This window comes from Glycine max, chromosome 10 (assembly GCF_000004515.6).
Source record: "Glycine max cultivar Williams 82 chromosome 10, Glycine_max_v4.0, whole genome shotgun sequence".
Taxonomy (NCBI): domain Eukaryota; kingdom Viridiplantae; phylum Streptophyta; class Magnoliopsida; order Fabales; family Fabaceae; genus Glycine; species Glycine max.
The window spans coordinates 1,259,859-1,282,481 of record NC_038246.2 but is presented as its reverse complement, the minus strand read 5'-3'; the positions used below and the strand labels follow the sequence as shown (position 1 = coordinate 1,282,481).

The 22,623-nt window shown below is 34.0% G+C and overlaps 3 protein-coding genes across 3 annotated transcripts; 2 read left to right on the top strand and 1 right to left on the bottom strand.

Annotated features, from left to right (window-relative positions):
• Positions 1 to 1,129: 1,129 nt before the first annotated feature.
• On the top strand, positions 1,130 to 5,707 carry PAE1 (20S proteasome subunit). The gene is made up of 9 exons (NM_001248230.2): positions 1,130 to 1,243; positions 1,349 to 1,430; positions 1,544 to 1,624; positions 2,146 to 2,259; positions 2,336 to 2,437; positions 2,879 to 2,937; positions 4,156 to 4,258; positions 5,003 to 5,068; positions 5,178 to 5,707. Exons 1-9 carry the CDS (start codon positions 1,230 to 1,232, stop codon positions 5,268 to 5,270), a joined length of 714 nt encoding a protein of 237 aa, NP_001235159.2. The 5' UTR covers positions 1,130 to 1,229; the 3' UTR covers positions 5,271 to 5,707.
• Positions 5,708 to 7,463: 1,756 nt separating this feature from the next.
• Positions 7,464 to 9,834, bottom strand: LOC100305973 (uncharacterized). The gene is made up of 3 exons (NM_001248784.1): positions 9,617 to 9,834; positions 9,206 to 9,425; positions 7,464 to 7,859 (listed from the first exon to the last, which is right to left on the bottom strand). The coding sequence occupies exons 1-3, from the start codon at positions 9,805 to 9,807 to the stop codon at positions 7,644 to 7,646; spliced, it is 627 nt and encodes a 208-aa protein (NP_001235713.1). The 5' UTR covers positions 9,808 to 9,834; the 3' UTR covers positions 7,464 to 7,643.
• A 207-nt stretch (positions 9,835 to 10,041) lies between these two features.
• On the top strand, positions 10,042 to 16,598 carry LOC100783461 (BRCT domain-containing protein). Its single transcript, XM_003535912.5, has 10 exons — positions 10,042 to 10,266; positions 10,356 to 10,445; positions 10,531 to 10,635; positions 11,238 to 11,339; positions 11,436 to 11,520; positions 11,675 to 11,744; positions 11,874 to 11,918; positions 12,610 to 15,186; positions 15,305 to 15,521; positions 15,869 to 16,598. Exons 1-10 carry the CDS (start codon positions 10,183 to 10,185, stop codon positions 16,448 to 16,450), a joined length of 3,957 nt encoding a protein of 1,318 aa, XP_003535960.2. The 5' UTR covers positions 10,042 to 10,182; the 3' UTR covers positions 16,451 to 16,598.
• Positions 16,599 to 22,623: the final 6,025 nt, after the last annotated feature.

The window sequence follows — 22,623 nt, the reverse complement described above, 5'->3', positions numbered from 1 at the left end:
TGCAACATTTTTCGTGTTCCCGTTGATTGATGCGGATGGTGGGTCACTACACACTCGTTATTAGTTGTAAAGATCCGAAAATATCGATGTCTGCTGGATATTATTGTTCGTAGCGTCAAGCAAGCAGTAGTTGTAAAGATTCAAAGTATTGATGATTTCATTGGTTTGGAGTTCAAAGCTACCTATGGAAATAATTAGTCTTCACATAATCGCATCCATACATGCAAAGTAAAGATTAATATTGATTCTTAATGGGACTATCATTTATTTATTATTGTCATTTTTTTTATTTGTAGGTATTAAAATTCATACATAAAGGCACATTGTTCAATAGGTAGATTTTTCTTGTTATTTTATTGTCAATTTAAAATAGAAATGAGATAAAGAAGAATTAATAGAACTTTTTTTTTTTTATGAATGATAGATGCATAAGAGAAATAAAATCGAAAATTTGGATAAGTAGTAGGGTGAATGAAAAGAAAGAAAGAAATTGTATAAAGAACATTTTATAGTAACTAAAAAAATTAAAATACACTGACAATATGATTTTTCTTATACTCTCCTCTAAATCACTCACATTAATAAACCTGTTAAAAATTGTTTTACAATAATTTTTTATTAATCGCACATCATGTAAAAGTTAAACTATTAAAAAAATTAAATTAAAACAAAAACTATTATTTTTTAAATAAAATGAAAAATCAATGAAACAAATATTTAGGGGGATGGTGTTTTTCATATGAAGCCCACAAAAAAACCTCTTTCCCATGCATAATTAGTTTTGGAAGAAAATATTAGATGAGAAAGTTATAAGATAAAACTACTGTTTGGCGCATGATTCTGAATCTTACACTAACTTTGATTCTTATATATATAAAAAAATATAAACATAAATTATATTTTAAAAAATAACTAAGTCTAACTTAACTGGTTGAATAGAGTGTGTGTGAAGATTATAAATCTCGTGGTGTTCATATAAAAAATGTTTAAAAAAATAAAATGAGCGTCTATTTTTGATTTTTTTGTAAATAGACATGGTCAATACGTATTCTTTTGGATCCAACCCAGATGTGTATGGGCCATATGAGCCCATGCCATTTAGGCAGAGTGAGGAGCAAGCAAATTAAGTGCCCTTCCTTTGGGTAACTCGCACTCTCGCAGTATCCCCTGACTCACCCAAACAAAAAAACAAACGCACGCTTCTCATTCTCTCTCTACTCGTTCAGAAGATGTTTCTCACAAGGTGAACTCCTCCCTCACTCTTTTGTTGCAAATTTGCATTTCCATTTAATTGAGGAACGAATTAGGGTTTTTCTGTTTGTTTAATTGCGCGAGTGAAACCTAACAGGACTGAGTATGACCGAGGAGTCAACACCTTTTCTCCCGAAGGCCGTTTGTTTCAGGTTGAGTATGCAATCGAAGCCATCAAGGTTTGTCTCTTTCGTCCATCATTGTTTCATCCATCTGTCAGAATTTTCTTGGAGCTGTTGCATTTCTAAGTTCCCTTTTTGTTTGGGTCTTTGTGTTTGTAAATGGGTTGCAGCTGGGATCAACTGCGATTGGGTTGAAGACCAAAGAAGGAGTTGTCCTTGCAGTTGAAAAGCGCATCACATCGCCGCTCCTGGTCCGTTTTTTAACTTTTTAATTATGTTACTGATTTACTGTAAAAAAAAGTTATGTTACCGATCTTTTTATAATCTCACTCTGACATTTCTACACGTGAATGTGCTACTAATTATTAACTATTAACTATAATCATCAGTATGATGGAATCAAGTAAGACACTTGAGCAAAATATTGATTGCAAACACTTGACACGGATGAGCTTCCCATAAATTGATTTTTGGGGTCAAGCTGTTGGATTTTGGACACACTTTTGAATTTTGATCGTCGTTGTTCATTTTAGATACAATGTGTTCTATGCATATATTCATGAAAAATAATGCTGTTTACCGTGATGTTATTTTATACATGTATTCTTCATTTTTGTTTTTGGGTGAAAAGAGATCCTTTTTTTGTTTTTCTTTTTTTTGGGGGGTGGGGTGGGGGTTGTAAAGGCTTAGATAATTTATTGTTAGGTTCTCTTCTCTGCATACAATAATCATTACTTATATTATATCCGCTTGCATGAAACTTCCATTTCAGGAGCCTAGTAGTGTTGAGAAAATTATGGAAATTGATGAGCACATCGGTTGTGCAATGAGTGGGTTGATTGCAGATGCTCGAACACTTGTTGAGCATGCACGGGTGGAAACTCAGGTATTGTTAACCTTATAGCATATATTAAGGTAGTTGATTAGCTAATGATTGACATATTTTGGTTTATTGTTCACAGAATCACAGGTTCTCCTATGGTGAGCCTATGACTGTTGAGTCCACCACCCAAGCTCTTTGTGATCTAGCCTTGCGTTTTGGTGAAGGTGATGAAGAGTCCATGGTAAAGAACTTCTCAGCTTTGATATTCGCGTCTATTTTTGTTTGCTTGCTTATGAGGCTTCTATTTGGGAAAAATAATTTATGAACATTTCTTGCAAAGTTGCTTCTTATTTATGCATCTGCTAGATATACTGGTGCCTTACATATTGCATTTGACAAATGTTGATTGGAGATGTAAACAAGAGTTATTTACCTGAAAATTTTGGAATGCACAGATATCATCTTATTGCATCAATCATTGAATCAATGTGCAACATTTATAGTTTATAATTAAGCGTCTAATTCCTCATTTAAGATGCTTTTCAGACAGACTGGTTCAGTAGCTGTGCCAATAAAGTGATAAACCTTTGCTTTTGTACAAGATACTAAATGGCAGTGTTTTTGTCACAGTAGATCATCATGTATATATTGTAACATGCACCATTTCTCTTCTCTTTGGCAGTCCCGACCATTTGGAGTATCTCTCCTCATTGCTGGTCATGATGAGAATGGACCTAGCTTGTAAGTACTTGTTCCATCTATTAAGCAATGGCTACTTGTGGGTAGTATGATGGAGTTGTTCTTTTGGCTTGTTTTCTGTGTTTAGCCAGTCATTACATTAAAAGATTGTTTGTCTGAAGCTATGATATTAGTGATCGTTTTAAATTGATGTCATTATTCCGAGTATATTATGATTTTTTTTTTCTGGGGATTAGTGGAATTACAAAAAAAGAATCCTGGACAAAAAGTATTTCAAGAACAATTACAATTTTATGCTGATTGACCTTGACAATGATCAAAGAGGGGTTAGTGAGTAACCACTTATCGACTTGATTAACTACTTGGGTATATTTAATGGTTTCTAAACTGGGCATATTTTTGCTAAACATTCCTTTTCTCTAATTTCTCTCTTTTTCCCCCTTCTTGAGGATACATCCTCTTCTGTTGTCACTTAAAGCCTTTCTTTCTATTCTGAGCCCTTTGTTTATGCTTAAAAAAAGTAATTTTAAGATTGTGAATAATGTGAGTTTTTGTGGAGATTGTTTTAGAAGCTATATTGTAGTTTTGCAAAATAATATAAAATCTGATCTTTTTCAGATTCTATTCTTTCAAAAAAGATTATGGCTTTACACAAACATGTTAACATATTTCAACAATTTTTTTTTAAAAAAACTTAAAGAATGTACTGTATATTTCATCTTCCTTTGTCAAAAGAAGTAGGATCTGTGTCATTTTTCGCAGTTATTTCATAGTCATGTTATCATGTAGCACTGTCTCACCTTATCACTCTTTATGGTTTAAAGAGAATGCTATTTTAGGTTCAACAGTGTACCTTTACCTTCTCCTAGCGTTGATTTGTGATATAAATTAATTGTGTGGTTCAGCTGTCTACCTTGCAAGTTCGACTCTCAAAGTATGCATTGGTGTTTTAGCTTCTGAATGGAAATCAGTTCATGGTTGCAACTTGCAAAATTTACTATCTTAACCAGGAAACAGTTGAGGGGTAGAGTGTAGGACATTTACCTAAAAAGGTTTAAGGCTCAATTGTAAACACTTTCCATTTTCATGTATGTCACAGACACACTAATGCAGATCATGGGTATTCTGTTTTTGTTGGTGCCTAGGATTTATTGATTCAGTCACTGTAGTTTTATATTGCTGCTGGTCTTGTTCCCATCCTTTTTCATTTTGGATTTCTGACGTTTACTCACTACTGAATTGAAATGTTCTGATTATTAGATACTACACTGATCCATCTGGCACATTTTGGCAATGCAATGGCAAAGCTATTGGTTCAGGGTCAGAAGGTGCAGACAGTTCTCTACAAGAACAATTCAGCAAGGTATCAACAATTTAATATTGATTGTTTCAAAACCTTCTGTTTATAACTGTAAATTTATTGTTGACTGGGTTTGGAAAATGAGAAAAGAGTGAAAACGTAAAGAAATGAAGAGACCTCATACTCATCACTCGTGGCAGGGCAGGTAGACTAAATTGAAAACAATGCTATACAGTAATCACCCACCTTTATAAATAATGTATCAAAGAGGTAATACTATTCAAATAATATATTCATTTTATCTGGAATCACAAATTAAACTTCACCTTCCAAGTTTACCTTTTAATTTTTATTTTACTTATTGAGAAGATAAAACAAACCATGCCAATGGTCTGCAAAATTGTTTCTTTAATTTAATCCTATTTTCATATCCCTGTCTTACCGTGTAAGTATACTTAACTGTTCATTTGATACTGTTCCGTTTTTTTCTTCCTGTTTAAATTTCTATGAAGCATAATTACTTTTGTGCAACTTTATGCTCACCATCGTCTTGGAAAATGTTAAACTAGTCAAATTTCTTGTGATCGTCAAATTAATGCAATGCCATTATCATCAATCTTCCTCAATTGTTTTGTCTATGCACTGCCAATGTTGCTCTGAAGGATTATCTCTCATGCTAGACGCTTCTTTTAGCTCCTTGAGAGTGTTTAATGAGTGATTATTTTTCTAAAATTATGCCGAACCATAACATGCTGTAAGATGACTTTAAAACAATGCAATTCGGTGTTAATTTAATATGTTGTGCAGGACCTAACCCTTCAAGAAGCCGAGACTATTGCTTTATCCATTTTGAAGCAAGTTATGGAAGAAAAGGTACGGATAAAATCATATGCATGTTCTGTGAATTGATTGACGCCCCACCCCTCCCTAAAATAGAATGGAAAATAAAAAATAATCGTTTCTTTTGTATTTTTCATCTTAGGTCACTCCCAACAACGTTGACATTGCCAAGGTGGCTCCAACGTATCATCTTTATACACCGTCTGAGGTGGAAGCTGTGATAAGTCGTCTATGATTATCTCTATTCAGCATTGTTTCCTATCCTTCCTGCCGTACGTCTAATTATTTAGTATCATGGGGAACTTCTTGTGGATGATGCTACACTTGTTGCAAAGTTGTATACTGTACGAGATTCTGGTGTTATATTTGCATTTAGTCTAGTTGAAATTGAGGACTAAAAAGGCTTCAATGGTTGGGAAAATTTAGAACTATTACCCGATTGGGGGAGGCAATGAAGGGAAAAAAGATTTACACAACGATCTCTATGCATTATGTATATTTTATTGGAAGAATGAAGATTTATTTTTACCGTTTTCTAAACTTTGAAGTCTAAGAAAATTGCTCACCTCTATCAAATATATAATAAAGATAGTTTGCTATTGGATTTTTTTTTTTAAAAAAAACTTTGTAATAATGGTTTTTATTATAAATTTTTAGAATCTGATTATAATCAAATTTTAAATTATTTTAATTAATTTTTTTACTGATAGAACTTCAACTAATGGACACCAAGGAAGTGTGGTTTAATTGGTTGAAAATCTCCTACACTTGTCTTCTATAAATAAATAAAAAATAATGAACTTATAAATTTTTAAGTTAATTTTTATTGTCTATGCTTTCTCCTTCCTTTCCTTTATTATTTTGCTCTAGATTAAATATGGAGGTCAACTAATGAGCACCAATGTTGTTAATAGATCAATTTTTATTCCATGTTCGTTTTATTTTTCTGTTATTTTATTTTTCATTAACTTGGATGGATATTATTCTCATGGTGACATGCATTATACTCCTGTATTATTTTTAAGTATAATGTAATTTATTTACATTTCATGTTACATTAATACGTATATAGTTATTTTGGAATTTGTTTAATTTGTGCATATGATTTAAAAAAATCTTTCCAGAAGTTTGTAGTTATTTTTTAATAACTGGACGTGGTTTAATACGTTTGGAATGTGTCTAATCACATTGTAAATTGGAAACGGGGATGCAAAGGGATGATTTGTCGTGGCATCGTTTGCACAAGAAGGAAGAGATATGTTAGCCACATGAAATCAAGTCAAGACTCAAGCGTAAAAAACCCTATGAATCGGTACATTTTGAATATGAAGAAAATAACTGATTTTAAAGGGTTCTCCATCCCTTATTTGAGTATGTTTCAGAACTGGTTTGCGCGGAAAACAGAAGCCTACGAATTATATCCAGAAATAATGAGCAATTTTTAATATTTTTTTAAGTACATCTCTTGAATCCGCAATCCGGCTTCTTTTGAGCATTATGGTTTTCTGAAACAGATCTTATGCAATATTGGAGATGGCTCACTATCACGGACCTACAAGGCATCACAACCACGCCGTCTGAAACAGATCTTATGTTAAGCCATCTTTTGTTGTTTGGTAAATGGTGGTTAACCTAGCATTATTATATCGTATGTGTTTGCACCGTGCAAATATACAAGTGCACAACACCTTCTATATAATGAACATGGCTTAACAACTCAAGCCTTTTGTTTCCTTCCAAGTTTTGAGAAAATATTAAAACATGGCTAGTGTTGTCACTCGATGGCCAACAATCATTCTAATTTCACGGATTTGAACTAGGAGTGACAATTCAATCCATTCAAAGATTTATCTTCCAATTTTTACTATATATCCAAACAATTCATTCAATTATAAAGACACAAATTAATGAATTAATTAGATTGGATTATCGTTTCGTTTTAGATAGATAGTGATCCATACAACATATTTTGGTAATCCACTAAATCAAGTAGTTCAAAGTTCATTGAATGAACATAAGTATTTAAGAGATGGAACTTGAACTATATAGTATTCAAGTACAAGAATAAAAACAAATTTTGAACTTTATTTCATAAAAATACTTTTTCAAAAAAATAAAATATGATATACTTTACATAGATAGGTTAAAAAATATTAATGGATGATTATAAATTTATACTTTACTTATTATTAAATAAGTAATGGATGGGTTAAATTTGCTAATACATTTTTAAGGGATTTAGATGTTTTATTTTCAATCTATACATTTTAATTAAAAATTTATCCAGTCCATCCAATCCATTCCACACCCCAAATTTTAACTGAGAGTATCCAAAATGTAAACCGTCTCAAAGAGACTACTTATTTTATTCATGTGAGGTAGGATGATTACATTATGTTTCCATGGCAACCCATAAGATTTTCTTGACCAATCAATATGCTGTAATACTTAGATAGTACATTTCATAAATTGCACAGACATTCTAGACTCTTTTTACTTGGCAATAAAGCAAGAAAGTGGAAGATAGAGAGAACACTGAGATCCTCACTTATACATCTCTTCACAAGAAACTCACTTGTCTTTCATAGAATTGGAAGCAGAAACTGAATCAGAGATCAATTTTACCTGCCAAGTACCAAGAGTGTATTGCTAGACTGCCAAACGACATTATATTGGCAAGGGAAGATAATCCATGAATCATACCAAACTTCTTATTCATGGCTGCAAGCTTTGGGTTTGACTTTGCAACTTCTACATTTTTTGACCACCCAACTTCTTCCCCTATATTATTTTCTCTCTCCACTTTATGCCTCTGCTTCATCATCTGCATCAGAACAACAAAATGATCAATTATAAACTACCAGATAGTAGTATAGTAACCGTTGGCAGCTTAACAGCATAAATTGACATGACTCAGATATTTGTTAGAAGATACGATCAAGACCATTGCTTCAATGCTAACATAAATGTGACAGATGAAATGAAGAAAGGTTAAAATAAAAAAGTAAAAAAAAGGAAGAAGAAAACCAAGGAAGAAAAGAAGTTAGAACAGTAATGTGAACGTGGAGGGAATGAGGGAGCAGATATAAGAGATTACAAACTTCTACAAATCAAGAAGTTTATTGATAATTAAATAAGAAATGTTACTTTTAATTATGGAGACGATACTCATTACTCGGTATATGAATATACATAAGCAATATTCAGGCGTAAGTATGAATGTCCAAAATCCCATACAGCAATGAGTGGAAAGACCAGAAGAGCTGGTAATCAGTGTGCAAACCAGCAGCCAACTTATCAAATTTAAGATGAACACAAGTTATAGATTTGGATGATTTGGTTGGTCTTTATTTAAGCCTATGAAAGATAATAGGACAAATGCTTAGCTTAATTTTGTGAAACATTTCCCCTCTCATATTTGGTTCAATAACAGAATGTTAACACTATTGACAGGATCCAGAAATGAAATCAAGCTTCTTTAACCACTCAAGGTTTTAGACTTTTACTGAACAGCTAAACTTGGTGAGGGTGAGCCCTGGTGCAGCGGTAAAGTTGTGCCTTGGTGACTTGTTGGTCATGGGTTTGAATCCGGAAACAGCCTCTTTGCATATGCAAGGGTAAGGCTGCGTACAATATCCCTCCCCCATACCTTCGCATAGCGAAGAGCCTCTGGGCAATGGGGTACGAAGTTTTTTTTACTGAACAGCTAAACTGTTTCAACTTTCAAGGGCCTGAAATTTTGACAAAATTCATTTTGACATAGGCAAATTAATTTTGCTAAGCATGCATATGAAAACAGACACACACACCAACACTTTGGTCGTCACTATAAACAGTTTATGCCTTTATGGCAATCAATCTGCCATTTTAAGTTTCCAGTTCCAACACATAATAAAATTATAAAACGTTTAACTAATCCAACTCATCAGAAAAGTCATTCGACCCCTGTAATTCCTATTCTATCAAGCTACTTTAGTCATTGTTAGTTTTTTTTTAATCGACAAATGTTAATTGTTAGTTTGTTAGTTTTAGGTCAGCAAGATAGATCGAACCTGATCTTTCCCCCTTCCCTTCTTTCCTGACCATCCAACCAACCTTAAGGCTTTGTGTTTGTTTACTTGCAAGAACAATGCATATACATAAATAAACGCTAATAGAATATTTCTTTACCTCAATGGTCATGGGTGTAAAGACAAACAAGTTGGTAAGATTGAACGCAAAGGAAGAGAGCAAAAACCCAAGTTGGTATCTCTCAGTGGTGGAGGAAGTTTTCCACGGGTGAAGGTAGCCAAAGGAAGCCACCGATACGGCGCAGCAGACACCCACCATCGAGAAATACGCCGGAAACATCTTGCTTTGCAGGTTCCCAAACTGATGCCGCGGCAGATTTCTAAACCACAACATTCAACAAAATCACAATTGTTAGAAAATCCCACATGGATTAGTCATATGATCAAAATAGTGTATATAAGTGACAGCCCTTGTCACTTGAGCCAGCCTTTGGAGTTAAATTAGACTCATCCAAAATTCTAAGAATAATAAATACATAAAATTAGGGATGATAAAAATAAAAATGCGTACTTAAACATGATGATGCCGCCGATGAATGTTACCCACAGAGCGGCGCCGAAGGCGGTGGAGAAGCAGAGGAGGTGAGCGAGTTTGAGGTAGGTGGAAAGTGTGGTTGATTTTGACCCCAGTGTCTCCGGTGAGAATATCACTCCGATGGCTAAGAAAGCCACGGCAGTTATGAACCGACTAAGCCAACCCATAGAAGAAGATTAGATCACACAGTGAGTAAATAGGAAAGGTGATGTTCTGCTTCAGGAGATATAAAGCAAACGAAGATACCTTTCTTTCCAACCGGCGCTCATTGAATGACTAAACCGGTTTAGTTGACTTGCTTTCCTTCTGGAATATTCGGCCCGGCCCAATTATGTATGGGCCAGATGAGCCCATTTATATTTCATGATTTCATCGTCCCGCCTCCAAAATCAAAAAACGAAGAAACAAATAAAAATTCCCTCGCTTTCTTTTTCTTTTTCTATTTAGCCTCTTCCCGCTTCTTCTGGTTACCATATCAAGTCTTCCTCCACAAGCTTCTTTACCATTTCGCTGCCGGTGAATAGTAAAACCGTTCTCTTCAAATGATGGAAGCCACTTACCCATCGCCAATGTTTCGCGGTGTTCGTTTCGTTCTCCGTGGCTTCAATCCCGTCGCCCAAAACCAGGTTTGTCTTCTCTCTCTCTTTTAGTATTTCCTAATAATAGGGTTTCTCTTCTTAATTTATTCGATGAATTGCTGCTTGTGATTGTGTAGATCCGGTTCAAGCTTGCCAATGGCGGTGGAGTCGACGTAGGACAGTACGGCGGGAGTTGCACGCATGTCATTGTCGATAACGTTGCTTATGTGAGTTTGATTCGATTTGCTCTTTCTTTAACGTTATTCGTTGGTCTTGATTTTGAAGGCAGAGAGAACTATGTGTTGTGTGTAGGACGATCCTGTGTGTGTTGCTGCCAGAAATGATCGGAAGACGGTTGTCACTGCATTGTGGGTTGAACACAGTGCTGATATTGGAATGCCTGTTGATGCTACTTCGGTTAGTTTGTTCTTACTTCTTCCATTCCGTTAATTGGACTGCCTTTTTTTCTTATGAAATATTTCTGGTCTTTTTGGAACAACTTCTTTGGACTTATTTTATAGTATAAGCACTTGTGCAAGTTTGTGATGGGGGAGACATTTTGAGAGTAGGTAATGGTGTATTCATAAACAGTTTTTTAGCTCATTTTTTGATAAACTTTCAAGAGTAACTTATGAAAATAATTTAACTCAATTTCTAGAAAAAACTTATACATAATTCATAAGTACTTATATATGATAGACATTTGCTTAATAAGCTCTTAATTGAGCTTCTTATCCAAACATTTATTCTCACTTTGTACCATGTGGCAAATTCACATAGGGGGATAGACTTGGTTAGTTCCACATTAAAAAAATTAGAGAGAAATTATTGAAGTCGCTTGCAGTTGAACAGATTTATGGATATAACCACGAGACCAATTTGTTAATTGGTTTTGTTTACATTCTGTGTCCAGAAATTTCTTGAACTTCTTCGAGTCCTTTTGAGAACCAGTGGTTGGCTTTACTGTTGTGCTTCTTTGTAGGATGAATTTATAGTAAATTGTGTTTTCCATTTAGCAGGTTATGTACAGACCTCTTAAAGACTTAGATGGAATACCAGGTGCGAAAGATTTGATAATGTGCTTGACTGGTTATCTACGCCAGGATCGGGATGACATTATGGTGAGCATCTGTTATACTTTTGTGTTGATTTTTTCCAGGAGTTTGTGCGCATTGTTATGTAACGTTATTTGACTTCACCTTGTTTTACCTCTTCAGACAATGGTTGGCCTAATGGGTGCACAGTTTTCTAAGCCTTTGGTGGCAAACAAGGTTACTCATCTCATATGCTACAAATTTGAAGGTTTGTTCCGTTTTCTAAAATTTTGGCATCACATTCAACTGCATGTGTATGCTATTTTGTTCCTCTTAATTGCTTTCTATTACAGATTATTTATGTTTATGATGTATTTCATTTTGTTTGTTCATGGTGTTTTAAAATTTTACTTTCAATATAGGAGAGAAGTATGAGCTTGCCAAGAAATTGGGCACAATAAAGTTAGTTAATCATCGTTGGTTGGAAGATTGGTACGTATGTCATTTTCATGTTAACTTTACATGGATGTGATGTGAATGAATCTCTTCTATTTGAGCCTTTCCATTTGACTTGTTAGAATTATATAAATTTTTCAATTAAAGTTCTGTTTATTTCTTCAGCTTGAAGGAATGGGTGCTTCTTCCCGAAGACAAATATAACAAGAGGTTAGGGCGCTGTACCGTATAAAAGTGCAATACAATTTGGAATACACTTTTATCCACATCCTAGCATGCTGTGCAAATGTGGCATTCCACGTATTATGCCATAGAGGCTGAATGGGGGCAGAATTGTTCTTTATATGCTTCCATGTTTATCACACACTCTTCTATATTTGGAGATTTCTACAATTTGTTTAATGTTATTGGATGACATTGATAAGTATTGTGGCTAATTATCTTATGGGTCAAGAAATGATAGCATAATTGTATTTGGGTGGAATATAGGATGTCATTTGCTATTCTGAACATCTAAATGTCAGTATGCATAATGCACCTTGAGCTCATCCGTTCTTGCATGCTTTGGGATTTCAATGTGATTTGCACCCATGCACTTGCAATGTTCTCTATCGTATCACAAATTAGGGGGGGGGGGGGGGGTTAAACTGACTGAGGCATGTGGATGAATTACTGTAATAGGCATACAATATGAAAGTTGAGAAACTTAGATTATGTTCTTGTTTGAAATGCAAATTACTGTAATAGCCTGTAATAGCCATTTCAGATTATAGTTGAAGAAGTTTGATAAAATTGCTTTTTTTCCCCTAAGTTGACCTAAACATTACTTGTTTATCTCCCCTAGCCTTTGAAAGCTCTTATCTTTTCAATTAATTACTCAACCTTTGTTCCTTTTCAATAGTGGTTTTGAACTAGAGATGATGGAGGAAGAGGCTAAGGATTCTGAGCAAGAGGCTGAAGATTCTAAGCTGGGACAATCAGGGGGAAGAAAAAGAAAACAAAGCCCCCTTAGTTCGAAAATTGGTATCGCTGCTACTCCTGGATTGTCCAAATCAGCAACAGAGGCATCAAACGCCTTACCAGATTCTACTGGTCCACAGGTCTTGCCAAATGTCAATAATGGTGAAAACTCTTTAACCGTTCCAGGAAATAAGAGCAGACCTGATCAAGGCTCGAGCTTTCATAATGTTGATGACTCAAAGGTAAGCTATCAGGCTGCTGATATTTCTAGACATTCTACATCATGCCAGTTACCTAACAAATATGTAAAGACCAGTGAGTCTAAGAATGCTGATTCTCCAAAGGCACCTGGCTGCCAGGATCTTGGCAATATGGGAAATACAAATTCATCTGATCAGCAGCCTGATCTGAATGGCGACATCTCAGAGTCTAAGAAGGTGGCAAGTGATTTGAGAGAAACTTCTGCAAGTGCTGCTGGAGTTGCACATTCAAATGAAAAGCTTAGAACTGCAAGTTATTCTAGGAAGAACCAAAAAGGATTTACTCTTCCAAGGATCTTAGATGAAAGCTCAGGTAGAGAAGGCAACAACTGTGATAACAGTAAGGTTCAAAAGGCCAGTGAGGGTGTCAAATCTACCAGTGTTGAAGTTTCTGGGAAAGGAAATGATTTTGTTAAAGATGAGCCAATTAGTTTATTGCCTCAAAAGAGGATAAACAAAGCTTCTTTTACTAAATTAAAATCAAGAAAGAAGACTTCAGTCCCATCAGCTAATGGTAAATCTCAAGGATTAAAAGTGACATCTCAGGTTGATGAGCCACCTGAAGCTGATGACTACTTTTCTATAGGTAAAGATGGTATAAATAACTCAAACACTTGCTTAGTTTCGAAACCTTCAGGCTCTACCTCCAACTCACTGGCATTTGATGAGCTTCTTTCAAGAAATGCAAGCCCAGAATCTGTTCAGTGTGATAATGTCTGTCAGAATTCATCAAAAATGGCTGTTCAGAGCTTAAGTGAGTCTAAAATTAATGGCAAACCTGATATCACAGGTTCTGGAATGCAACAAGTTGGTGGTAATGAAGTAGAGCAACATACTGTCACTAAAAATCTTGATTGTTCATCTCTGGGAAACAAAAAATCATGTAATGTGGAATCTGCTGGTTGTACTAAATTGGATTTAGGCACCGAAGAAAGTAATAAACTGGTTAGCAAATCACCCCGAAAGAAGTCGGTTGCCAAGAGAAGTTTGGGTTCTAAACCTAAAGTAGGTGCCACTGCTAAACAGAAAAAATCACTTTCCCTGACTAAAACTACCCTGCAAGGTGAAGGTGAAACTTTTTCCAGTGGAAGCAAAGAGGTTGCAACTGGTGATGCGAGGATGCATCAGGGATGCCCCCAAATCTTTGATGTTAATAAAACAACAGAGCAAGAAACAGTTAGTAAAAATGCTGGTGACAGAACTGAGTTTTTGGACGATGAAACTGAGGCTCCAGATGACAAATGTGAATATGAGTTAGGAATGGCCCTTGACGAAGACTTGGTTCATCTTTCAAAAAAGCCAGATACAGCAAAAGAAGAGAAGTCAGAAGCAACTTACCCTGCAACAAAATGTGAAGAGGCAATGCCTCCTAAGAATGGCACAAATAAAACTGAAAAACAGAAAACATCTTCACTGGCAGTAAAGCATCAAGCTAGAAAACTTCCTGCTGGTAAAGTCAAGGCCACAGTTAGTAAATATGCAGAAGATGATGGTGACAGAACTGAGCTTGTGGGGGATGAAACCGAGGCTCCAGATGGCAAATGTGAACCCGAGTTACGAATGGCACTCGATGAAGAATCTCATCTTTCAAAAAAATCAGATACAGCAACAGAAGAGAAGTCGGAAGTAATTTGCCCTGAAACAAAATGTGAAGAGCCAATGCCTCCTAAGAAAGGCACAAAAAAAACTGAAAAACAGAAGCCATCTTCACTGGTAGTAAAGAATCAAGCAAGAAAACGTCCTGCTGGTAAAACCAAGGCCAAAGTTGCCAAGGAATTACCAAAATCTATGGCAGTATATGGGGAGAAGATTCCTAATGAGACCGAGCATGAGCCAGAGATAGAAACCATGGAAGAAATGCCCCTTCCTGATGATAAAAGTGACCAGCCAGCCATTCAAAGAAATAAGTCAGAGAATTTTGCTGAAGAGAAGGAGAATAGGCCAATTGATGGAGAGCAGGGCAAAAGCAATGGCAGTTCAACTATTAAATCTAGTGTAAGGACAGCAAAGATCAAGTCTAAGAAATCGGGGCTCAATCCATCTATAACAGAATCTAACACGAGAGTGAAAACTGAAGCCGCATGTTTTATATTAAGTGGGCATCGTCTACAGAGAAAAGAGTTTCAACAAGTAATCAAGCGATTAAAAGGAAGGGTTTGCCGGGATTCTCACCAGTGGTCATATCAGGCGACACACTTCATAGCTCCAGACCCCATACGCAGGACTGAGAAATTTTTTGCTGCTGCTGCATCAGGAAGGTATGTACAAACTAAAATAAAGCTCGTATAGCAAGACCCCTGCTAATAATTACAGCAGTGTAGTTTGTTATCTTTGATTATGTATATAAATTGTCTTAACCTCTGGTGGAATGCACAGGTGGATTCTAAAAACTGATTTCCTAACTGCCAGTAGCCAGGCAGGAAAATTGTTGGCAGAGGAGCCTTATGAGTGGCACCAGAATGGTTTCAGTGAGGATGGCACAATTAATATGGAGGCTCCAAGAAAGTGGCGGCTGTTGAAAGAAAGAACAGGTCATGGAGCCTTCTATGGAATGCGTATTGTTGTATACGGCGATTGCATTGCCCCACCTTTGGTATGTTTTGCTTTGAATTTATTTCGTTTAATATTCTTTTACTACTAGCCAATGCTATCATGATCTTCATTTGAATTGTCATAGGCTTTAGGACTGGTCTTTTATATTTTGATGCAGTTAGTTGTCCAAACATAAGGGTGTATAGTCATTAACTATTATCACATGTACGATACTTGCATCTTATGCAATAATAACACAATTATTCTAAGTGTATATATATATATATATATATATATATATATATATATATATATATATGAAACGATATGTGTAGTATACATCTCTAAACATGTATAAGAATTCTTAAGTTTTTTTCGAATTTCTGATCTGACTCAATTGTTTTACAGGATACTCTGAAACGTGTCATTAAAGCTGGAGATGGAACAATATTAGCAACTTCTCCTCCTTATACTCGCTTCCTTAGTACAGGAATCGACTATGCTGTAGTTAGCCCTGGCATGCCACGTGTTGACATGTGGGTGCAAGAGTTCTTAAAACATGAGATACCTTGTGTTGTAGCGGACTACTTGGTTGAGTATGTTTGCAAGCCCGGGTTCTCCCTTGAGAGACATGTATTATATGGCACTCATGCTTGGGCAGAGAGATCATTTGATAAACTTAAAAGCAAGGCAGAAGAGATTGTTGAAGAACTCGTTGCTCCTGAGGATTCTGGTGATGATCATGATCATGATATAATTTGCAAAGTATGTGGATCCCGCGATAGAGGAGATGTAATGCTGATTTGTGGTGATGAAAGTGGTTCCGTCGGATGTGGAATCGGTACTCATATCGATTGCTGCGATCCTCCTCTAACACATGTACCTGAGGAAGATTGGTTTTGCCCAAAATGCAGTAGCAACCGAAACTGCTCAAACAATCCCAGTAAAAGGAAAAAGACTGTTTTATCTTCATCAGTGTATGTGAGGTGATATTCCTTCCCCCTTTTGAGTCAGTCATCGTTTCAATTAGATAACACCTGAATTGTGCCAACAATTTATCCCTGGTCCCTAGAGTAAAGTTGTCATAATAGTTATGTACAATCCTTGGTAATTAACAAAATAATGCTGATTTCAAACATGTTTTGGTCACGTTATGTATGGACTCAGCGGTGAAATGGCAAAAGGTTTCTAAACTGGGAGATATAAGGTTTGTTCACACTAAGTTGGACGGACGATAATGTTAAAAAAAAAAACAGAAGCAATATTATGAGTGGACGGACGATAATCTTAAAATAAAAAAAGAAGCAATATTATGAGTGGTATTGAGTTGAATAGATATAAGTTGTTTAGGTGATTCACAACTTTATTTAATTCTATATGTAATTTTATTGAATTTGTCACGTATTTAATTGATCTTGCTTATCTAAAAAAATTGACCTTGTTGGTTTGGGAATTATCAAATTTCATTAATTTCCTCGATCTTCAGTTTACAAGCCTCCAATTGTATGCAGAACGAGATGGATAACAAAACGAGTAGTAACAGTGATATATTTTTACCAGAAAAAAGAAAAACAGACAAAGAAGCAAGAGTCGGGTTCTAGTCTAATATTTTTTTATTCTTCAGGTTTTACTAATTATTAAATGGATTGGAAAATGTATTGGGCTTTGTTTAACTTTTCAACCTAAAACGAGTACGTGAAGCCCATACACCTTTTAATGGGAAGTACATAAGCAATCAAGCAACCAAATCTATCCCCAATAGAAAGCGTACTACACTGAGTAATTCCAAAAAGCTTTGTTTGCTTACTTTCCCATCCCTCTGACTCAGAGTAATTACTAATTTCATGTTCATGGTACAACATTTCTCATGTTTCTTGCCCATAACAACCTTTCTTTGTTGAGGCAAATCTGATGTGTCTAGTGGATACCTAACATGGTCTTTTTTTTTTTATTGCATGTGTTATGGTCTCTCTGCCTTTAAAGGGAATAATAACGTCTTAAATGAAATTGAAATGCATGTGTCGTGGTCCATTTGTCCTTAATGATGGAACAGTCGAACAAACACATAGATTAATAGGCACTATAAAGCAATACACTAAGGTACCCTCATATTCACTATTCAGAGATCCTAGCTTCTAAATGGAATCTGACTTCAAGCATTGGTTATTTTTCACACTGTCCTCGAGCTTGAAAAGGATTCAAAGCCATTAGTGTTACCATTCAAATCAGATATAAGTTAGCAAATAAATTGATAGGTTTGTTTGCGTATAGTGACATAAAAACCATTGAGCATGTGTTGTAAAGGAATATTGTTCCCTGCAAACTCAAATCTCAATAAAACTCAACACTTTTTTTTTCTTCCTAACTGGCAATGAAACAGTCCCGGCTACTCGGGAAAAAGACACATTCCTCTTTTTACCTTTTCTTTTAACTTTTGTGTCTCTTTCAATTATATTGTTGGATAAAATGATTAAATCAAATAATAACATTCTTCTTTGTGTAAAAAAAAACATTTCTCTTTTTCACCTTTTTTATTAATCTAATTTCAATTATTTTTTCATCATATTACTTACTTTATTTCATAATTTTTTTTATATCTTTTGGGAAAACACGTCATTAAAACATAAGTATTAATCAAAATAGGTAATGTGAAAATAATTTATCAGAAATTTCTTCCAGCGCATTATGCCAATGCCACCCAATTTTGACAAAAGCTCTAGAAAAGACACTATATATTATCCATGATTATCTGGACGGAGAAGAAGACACATGCATGATAGCAGCACATGGTGCCTCGGGCATGATTATATATACCTGGCTACCACTTCCCCTCTTTCAATGTTCCCTTCATTCAAACATCACGTGTTATTTTCTCTCTATATAACACCTCTTATGTCTGTGCCTTACTCTTGATAAAACAGGGAGGCCAAGCCTTTCCTTTTAAAATAACTTACATGGATTATTTTTTTTTTAATATATAATTGTGAAAAAAAATTCTTTTAACCACTTTTTATATATATATATAAGGTGGTTAAATGAATTTTTGTTCAGGTAGTAAAATGAATGATACATATATAAGTTTAATTAAAATTTTCATAAATACAGATAGTTTTTAAATTATTATTTAATAATTTTTTTTTCAATCAAGCATTTGAAAAAAAATTATTTTTTATTTTACTAATTTTGTTGTTAGTTTTTTCTTTCTTTTTTTCGTTAAGTGATAATCAATTTCATTGACACATATTTTTTATTATTTAAAAAATTATGTTCTCCTTCTTCCCCTTCTTCTCGATCGCGCCGCCGCCGTCCTCCGTCGCGGGACGCACCCTTCTCGACCTCGACTCTGTCCCACCGAGCTTGCCAAGTGGTTCAACTGCACAAATGATGGCATAATCTTCGCACGCGACGGCACATTCTTTGCTCGCACCAGAACCCAAATCTGCAACAAGAACACTCTCGCGAAAACTGCTTGGGACTGAGCAAAGGGGAAGGGATTTTTTTATATATATACAAACAGAGGGGAAGGCTTTGTGGATTAAATTCAATTGATTGATTGGGAAAAACTCATCCTATGGATACTTATGTAGATCCCCCCAAAGTTTCTGACTGCAGAATACTAATAATTAAAGAAATGGTTCCCTCGTGAGATGCACCTTTTCCTTCGGCACAAGATATATTATATTGTTATACGCTTTCAATGCGAATATCAAAGTATATAATTCAAATAAAATAATACATTCAGCAGTTCAACAATACCAACTAAAGTTTAACGACTATATAATCCATGTTTTTGCAGAATTAATTAGTAGTATTTTGTTGTTTACATAAGAATGATGGAGATGTGCATACAGTTGGTTCTTTTTTATCATCAAACATATTTTATAACCCCTATACACTTGGTTCATAGTGTATTTGATTTAATGTTCCCTTTTAACGTTTCAGATTTGATCTTCAAAAGCTAATTGATAATTATAACTTCTTAGTCCAAATGCGATTCCTCTCCATTTTGAATGAATTTCCAAACATGCACTCAATCTGTTTGTGTTTGTGATTAACTTATTCTTTTGGAAATTGTCTTCCTCTCTAAGAGGCTGCAATTTTTGTTCAAATTCTTTCATACTTACTTGGTTCATATTTGGTTGTTTTTTACTGTATTGGAGTAATGTGTACAAGCTGACCCACGGTTTTCCATAAACAACTCACCTTCCAACCATGACACAGTTTTTGCTACGATTATTACTTAATGAATTGAATACTTTGAGAAAGAAGACATATATATATATATATATATATATATATATATATATATATATATATATATATATATATATAATACGCACTTGCATTTAACATCAAATTTGGCTACTCCAACTGTTAGCTGATTTTGAAAGCCTTGTTTTCTCTCGTCATCTGGTCAGATGTGGAATACAGTTTGACCTGGTCAGATGTCACATTTGTTGTTATTTGCTGAGTGAAGGGTCTTTCTTTGTCTCTTTGAATAATATTCTCTCACGTTTTAAGTACCTTTCTTCAAAAATATATCAGCGTATATATGTGAATAAATTCAAACTTTTATCTGCAGGCAACAGTTGGATCCTTCCTCCTAAGTGAGATCAGGGAATCAGTGTAATGATGCATCTCTTACACAGAAGAACAAATGCTCAAGCTTTTGCGTGAATCAGAAAGAAAGCACGCCTCAAACAAAAGACAATTAATTATTAGGCTTCGGAGGTTGAAATGTTGAAGCCTTTTCATTGATTCCCAACAACGACCCTCTTCAAATTGTCCATATATAAGCAGTACTGTATAAATTTTTACAAGCATTATTAGCTGTATAATACTTAAAATATACTACAAAAACTTAGGGTTTGTTCGATAGGCAGAAAATAAATTGAGATCAAAATTTTAAATTAAAATAAAAAATATAAAAACATAAATATTATTTCATTTTACTCTTTATTTTTATTATCTTTTCACACAAACGAACATATCCCTAGAAATCTTATTGATTCTTAAACATTTAAACAAAATTGATCGTACGGAATACAAGGGTAAAAGTTGAATTGACGTTCCCTATCTAATCCTTTGTTTTCTTGTATTGAGTGCAGATTAGACAGCTTGTGTGTGCAGAACTGATTAAGAAAAACTGACCACTTTTTCCCTTGTACACGACTTCATAATGCTCATCCAGTTGGCACCACCGCACCACTATCTATTTCCAGCAGCCGTGGAATTCAATTACTATATTCTGCTTCTAAAATTAAGGTTTTAGTTCTTATGGTCTTAATATTTTTTTTAAGAAAAACCTTTAAAAATATTATATAGTTTAAAACATTCTTTGTCTCTAGAGTTTCATATATTTTACTCTTTTAATTCTCACTATCAAATTTCAAATAATACAGTTTGAAAAAGCATGAACAAATTAAGAAAAAAAATGAAAAAATAAATTCAAAGGTTATTGAATGTTGTCAAGTTTCTACTAACATTGTTTTTATTCAATCGACATTAGTCAAAACATAAGAATGAGGATTAAAAGAGTAAAAATCACATCTATCAGAACTTAAATAGGATGTTTTAAACTATAATGACTAAAATTAAACAAGGATAATTTAACCTAAAATTAGCAAATCAATGAACTTTTTAAGAACTTGGTGGCATTGTATGTAATATCGGGATGAACATTCTGTATATGTTATCTTATAACCGTTGTACAATGTGGATGTCTTTTGAAACTTTTGGAAATTTTTCACAAAATTTTTTAGATTTGTTGTATATATAATCGATTTAGAAATTACTTTTGACATTAATTTATTCTTATAATTAATCTAGATTGTTAACATTCTTTTCAAATTTTAAAATTCCTGAAATATAAATTTTAACATATATAAAATCATTTTTCACTCTAGTTCTCAGAACACTCGTTTTAGAAAATTCATTATATATTTTTTATTATTTTAGTAGTTTGTTCATATTTTCGTTGCTTGAATGTTTTCAACACGGATATAGGAAAGGATAAAATTGTTATATAAATATTTTTATTGCGATATTCTTGAAAAGTGTGATTATTTACTTTAAAACAAACAATACCTTCAAAACTTACAACTCTAAAATAAATAATTCACTTTATGCAAAGAAAAGAATAAGAAATATCAATTATACTAATGAAAGCTTTACTAGTCAATTTTAGGTATACACACGTAATAAATTGTAAACATGTTAAAAATATAATAATAATTAATTTTTGTTCACTAACAGCTAAAATTACACATTTTGTGTGTATTTGATTTCACGTTCGAGAATTGATTTTAGATATAAAATTGATTTTAGATCAATTTTTATATATTTGATTTTATATTATAAGAGATTTCAAAATTGATCATGAATTTAAAATTGAAGTAATTTTGAGTAATTTTTGTGATAAATAAAAAAATTGTTAATTTTTTTTCTTAATTTGATTATATAATAAATATATTCAAATTAAATCACATCTATTTAAAATAAATTTTAACTAGAATTAATTATATCAATAATATTGATTCAAACACGCATTTTATGTTTATCATAATAATTAAAAATACTTTACTCAATTCAGTATTATAAGAATTATACCAACCGAAGCTAACCACATCTATGCCCAGTCAAATATTATTTTGCCGTCACATTAAACTCGCTAGAGCCAGTAAGCGTGAAGTGAATGAATTATATCAACCCAGAATCACCAAAGGCTACACACACTTGGAAGGAGCAAAGTTTATGGTGTACACAATTACAAATGCTAACTTTCTAAGAAAATCTATAGAATGTCAGAGAGGTCAGTTTCTTGGGTGACTAACCACAGGAAAATTGAATGCATTTGTACCAAACATAGGAAGCTACAGTAACTGCTGCAATGAAGCATGCTTTACCTCCGGTTTGATAGTAGAGAAAGAAATTTCTCCTCTCTTTTGACAAATAAATCTTTTTATATGCAACTCGTCATCTTTATACTTCTTTCCCATTTGTTTCATCACAACTAAATAACCTCAATTCAATCATTTCCTATATCTTCCTCTTCTTAATTTTCATATTAATTATTTCAGCTTTGCCAAATAGAGGATTAAAATATTTTCAAAGTGAGTTGTCAAGTTCTTAAACTAAAGAATAAATTCTTTTACAGATATCGT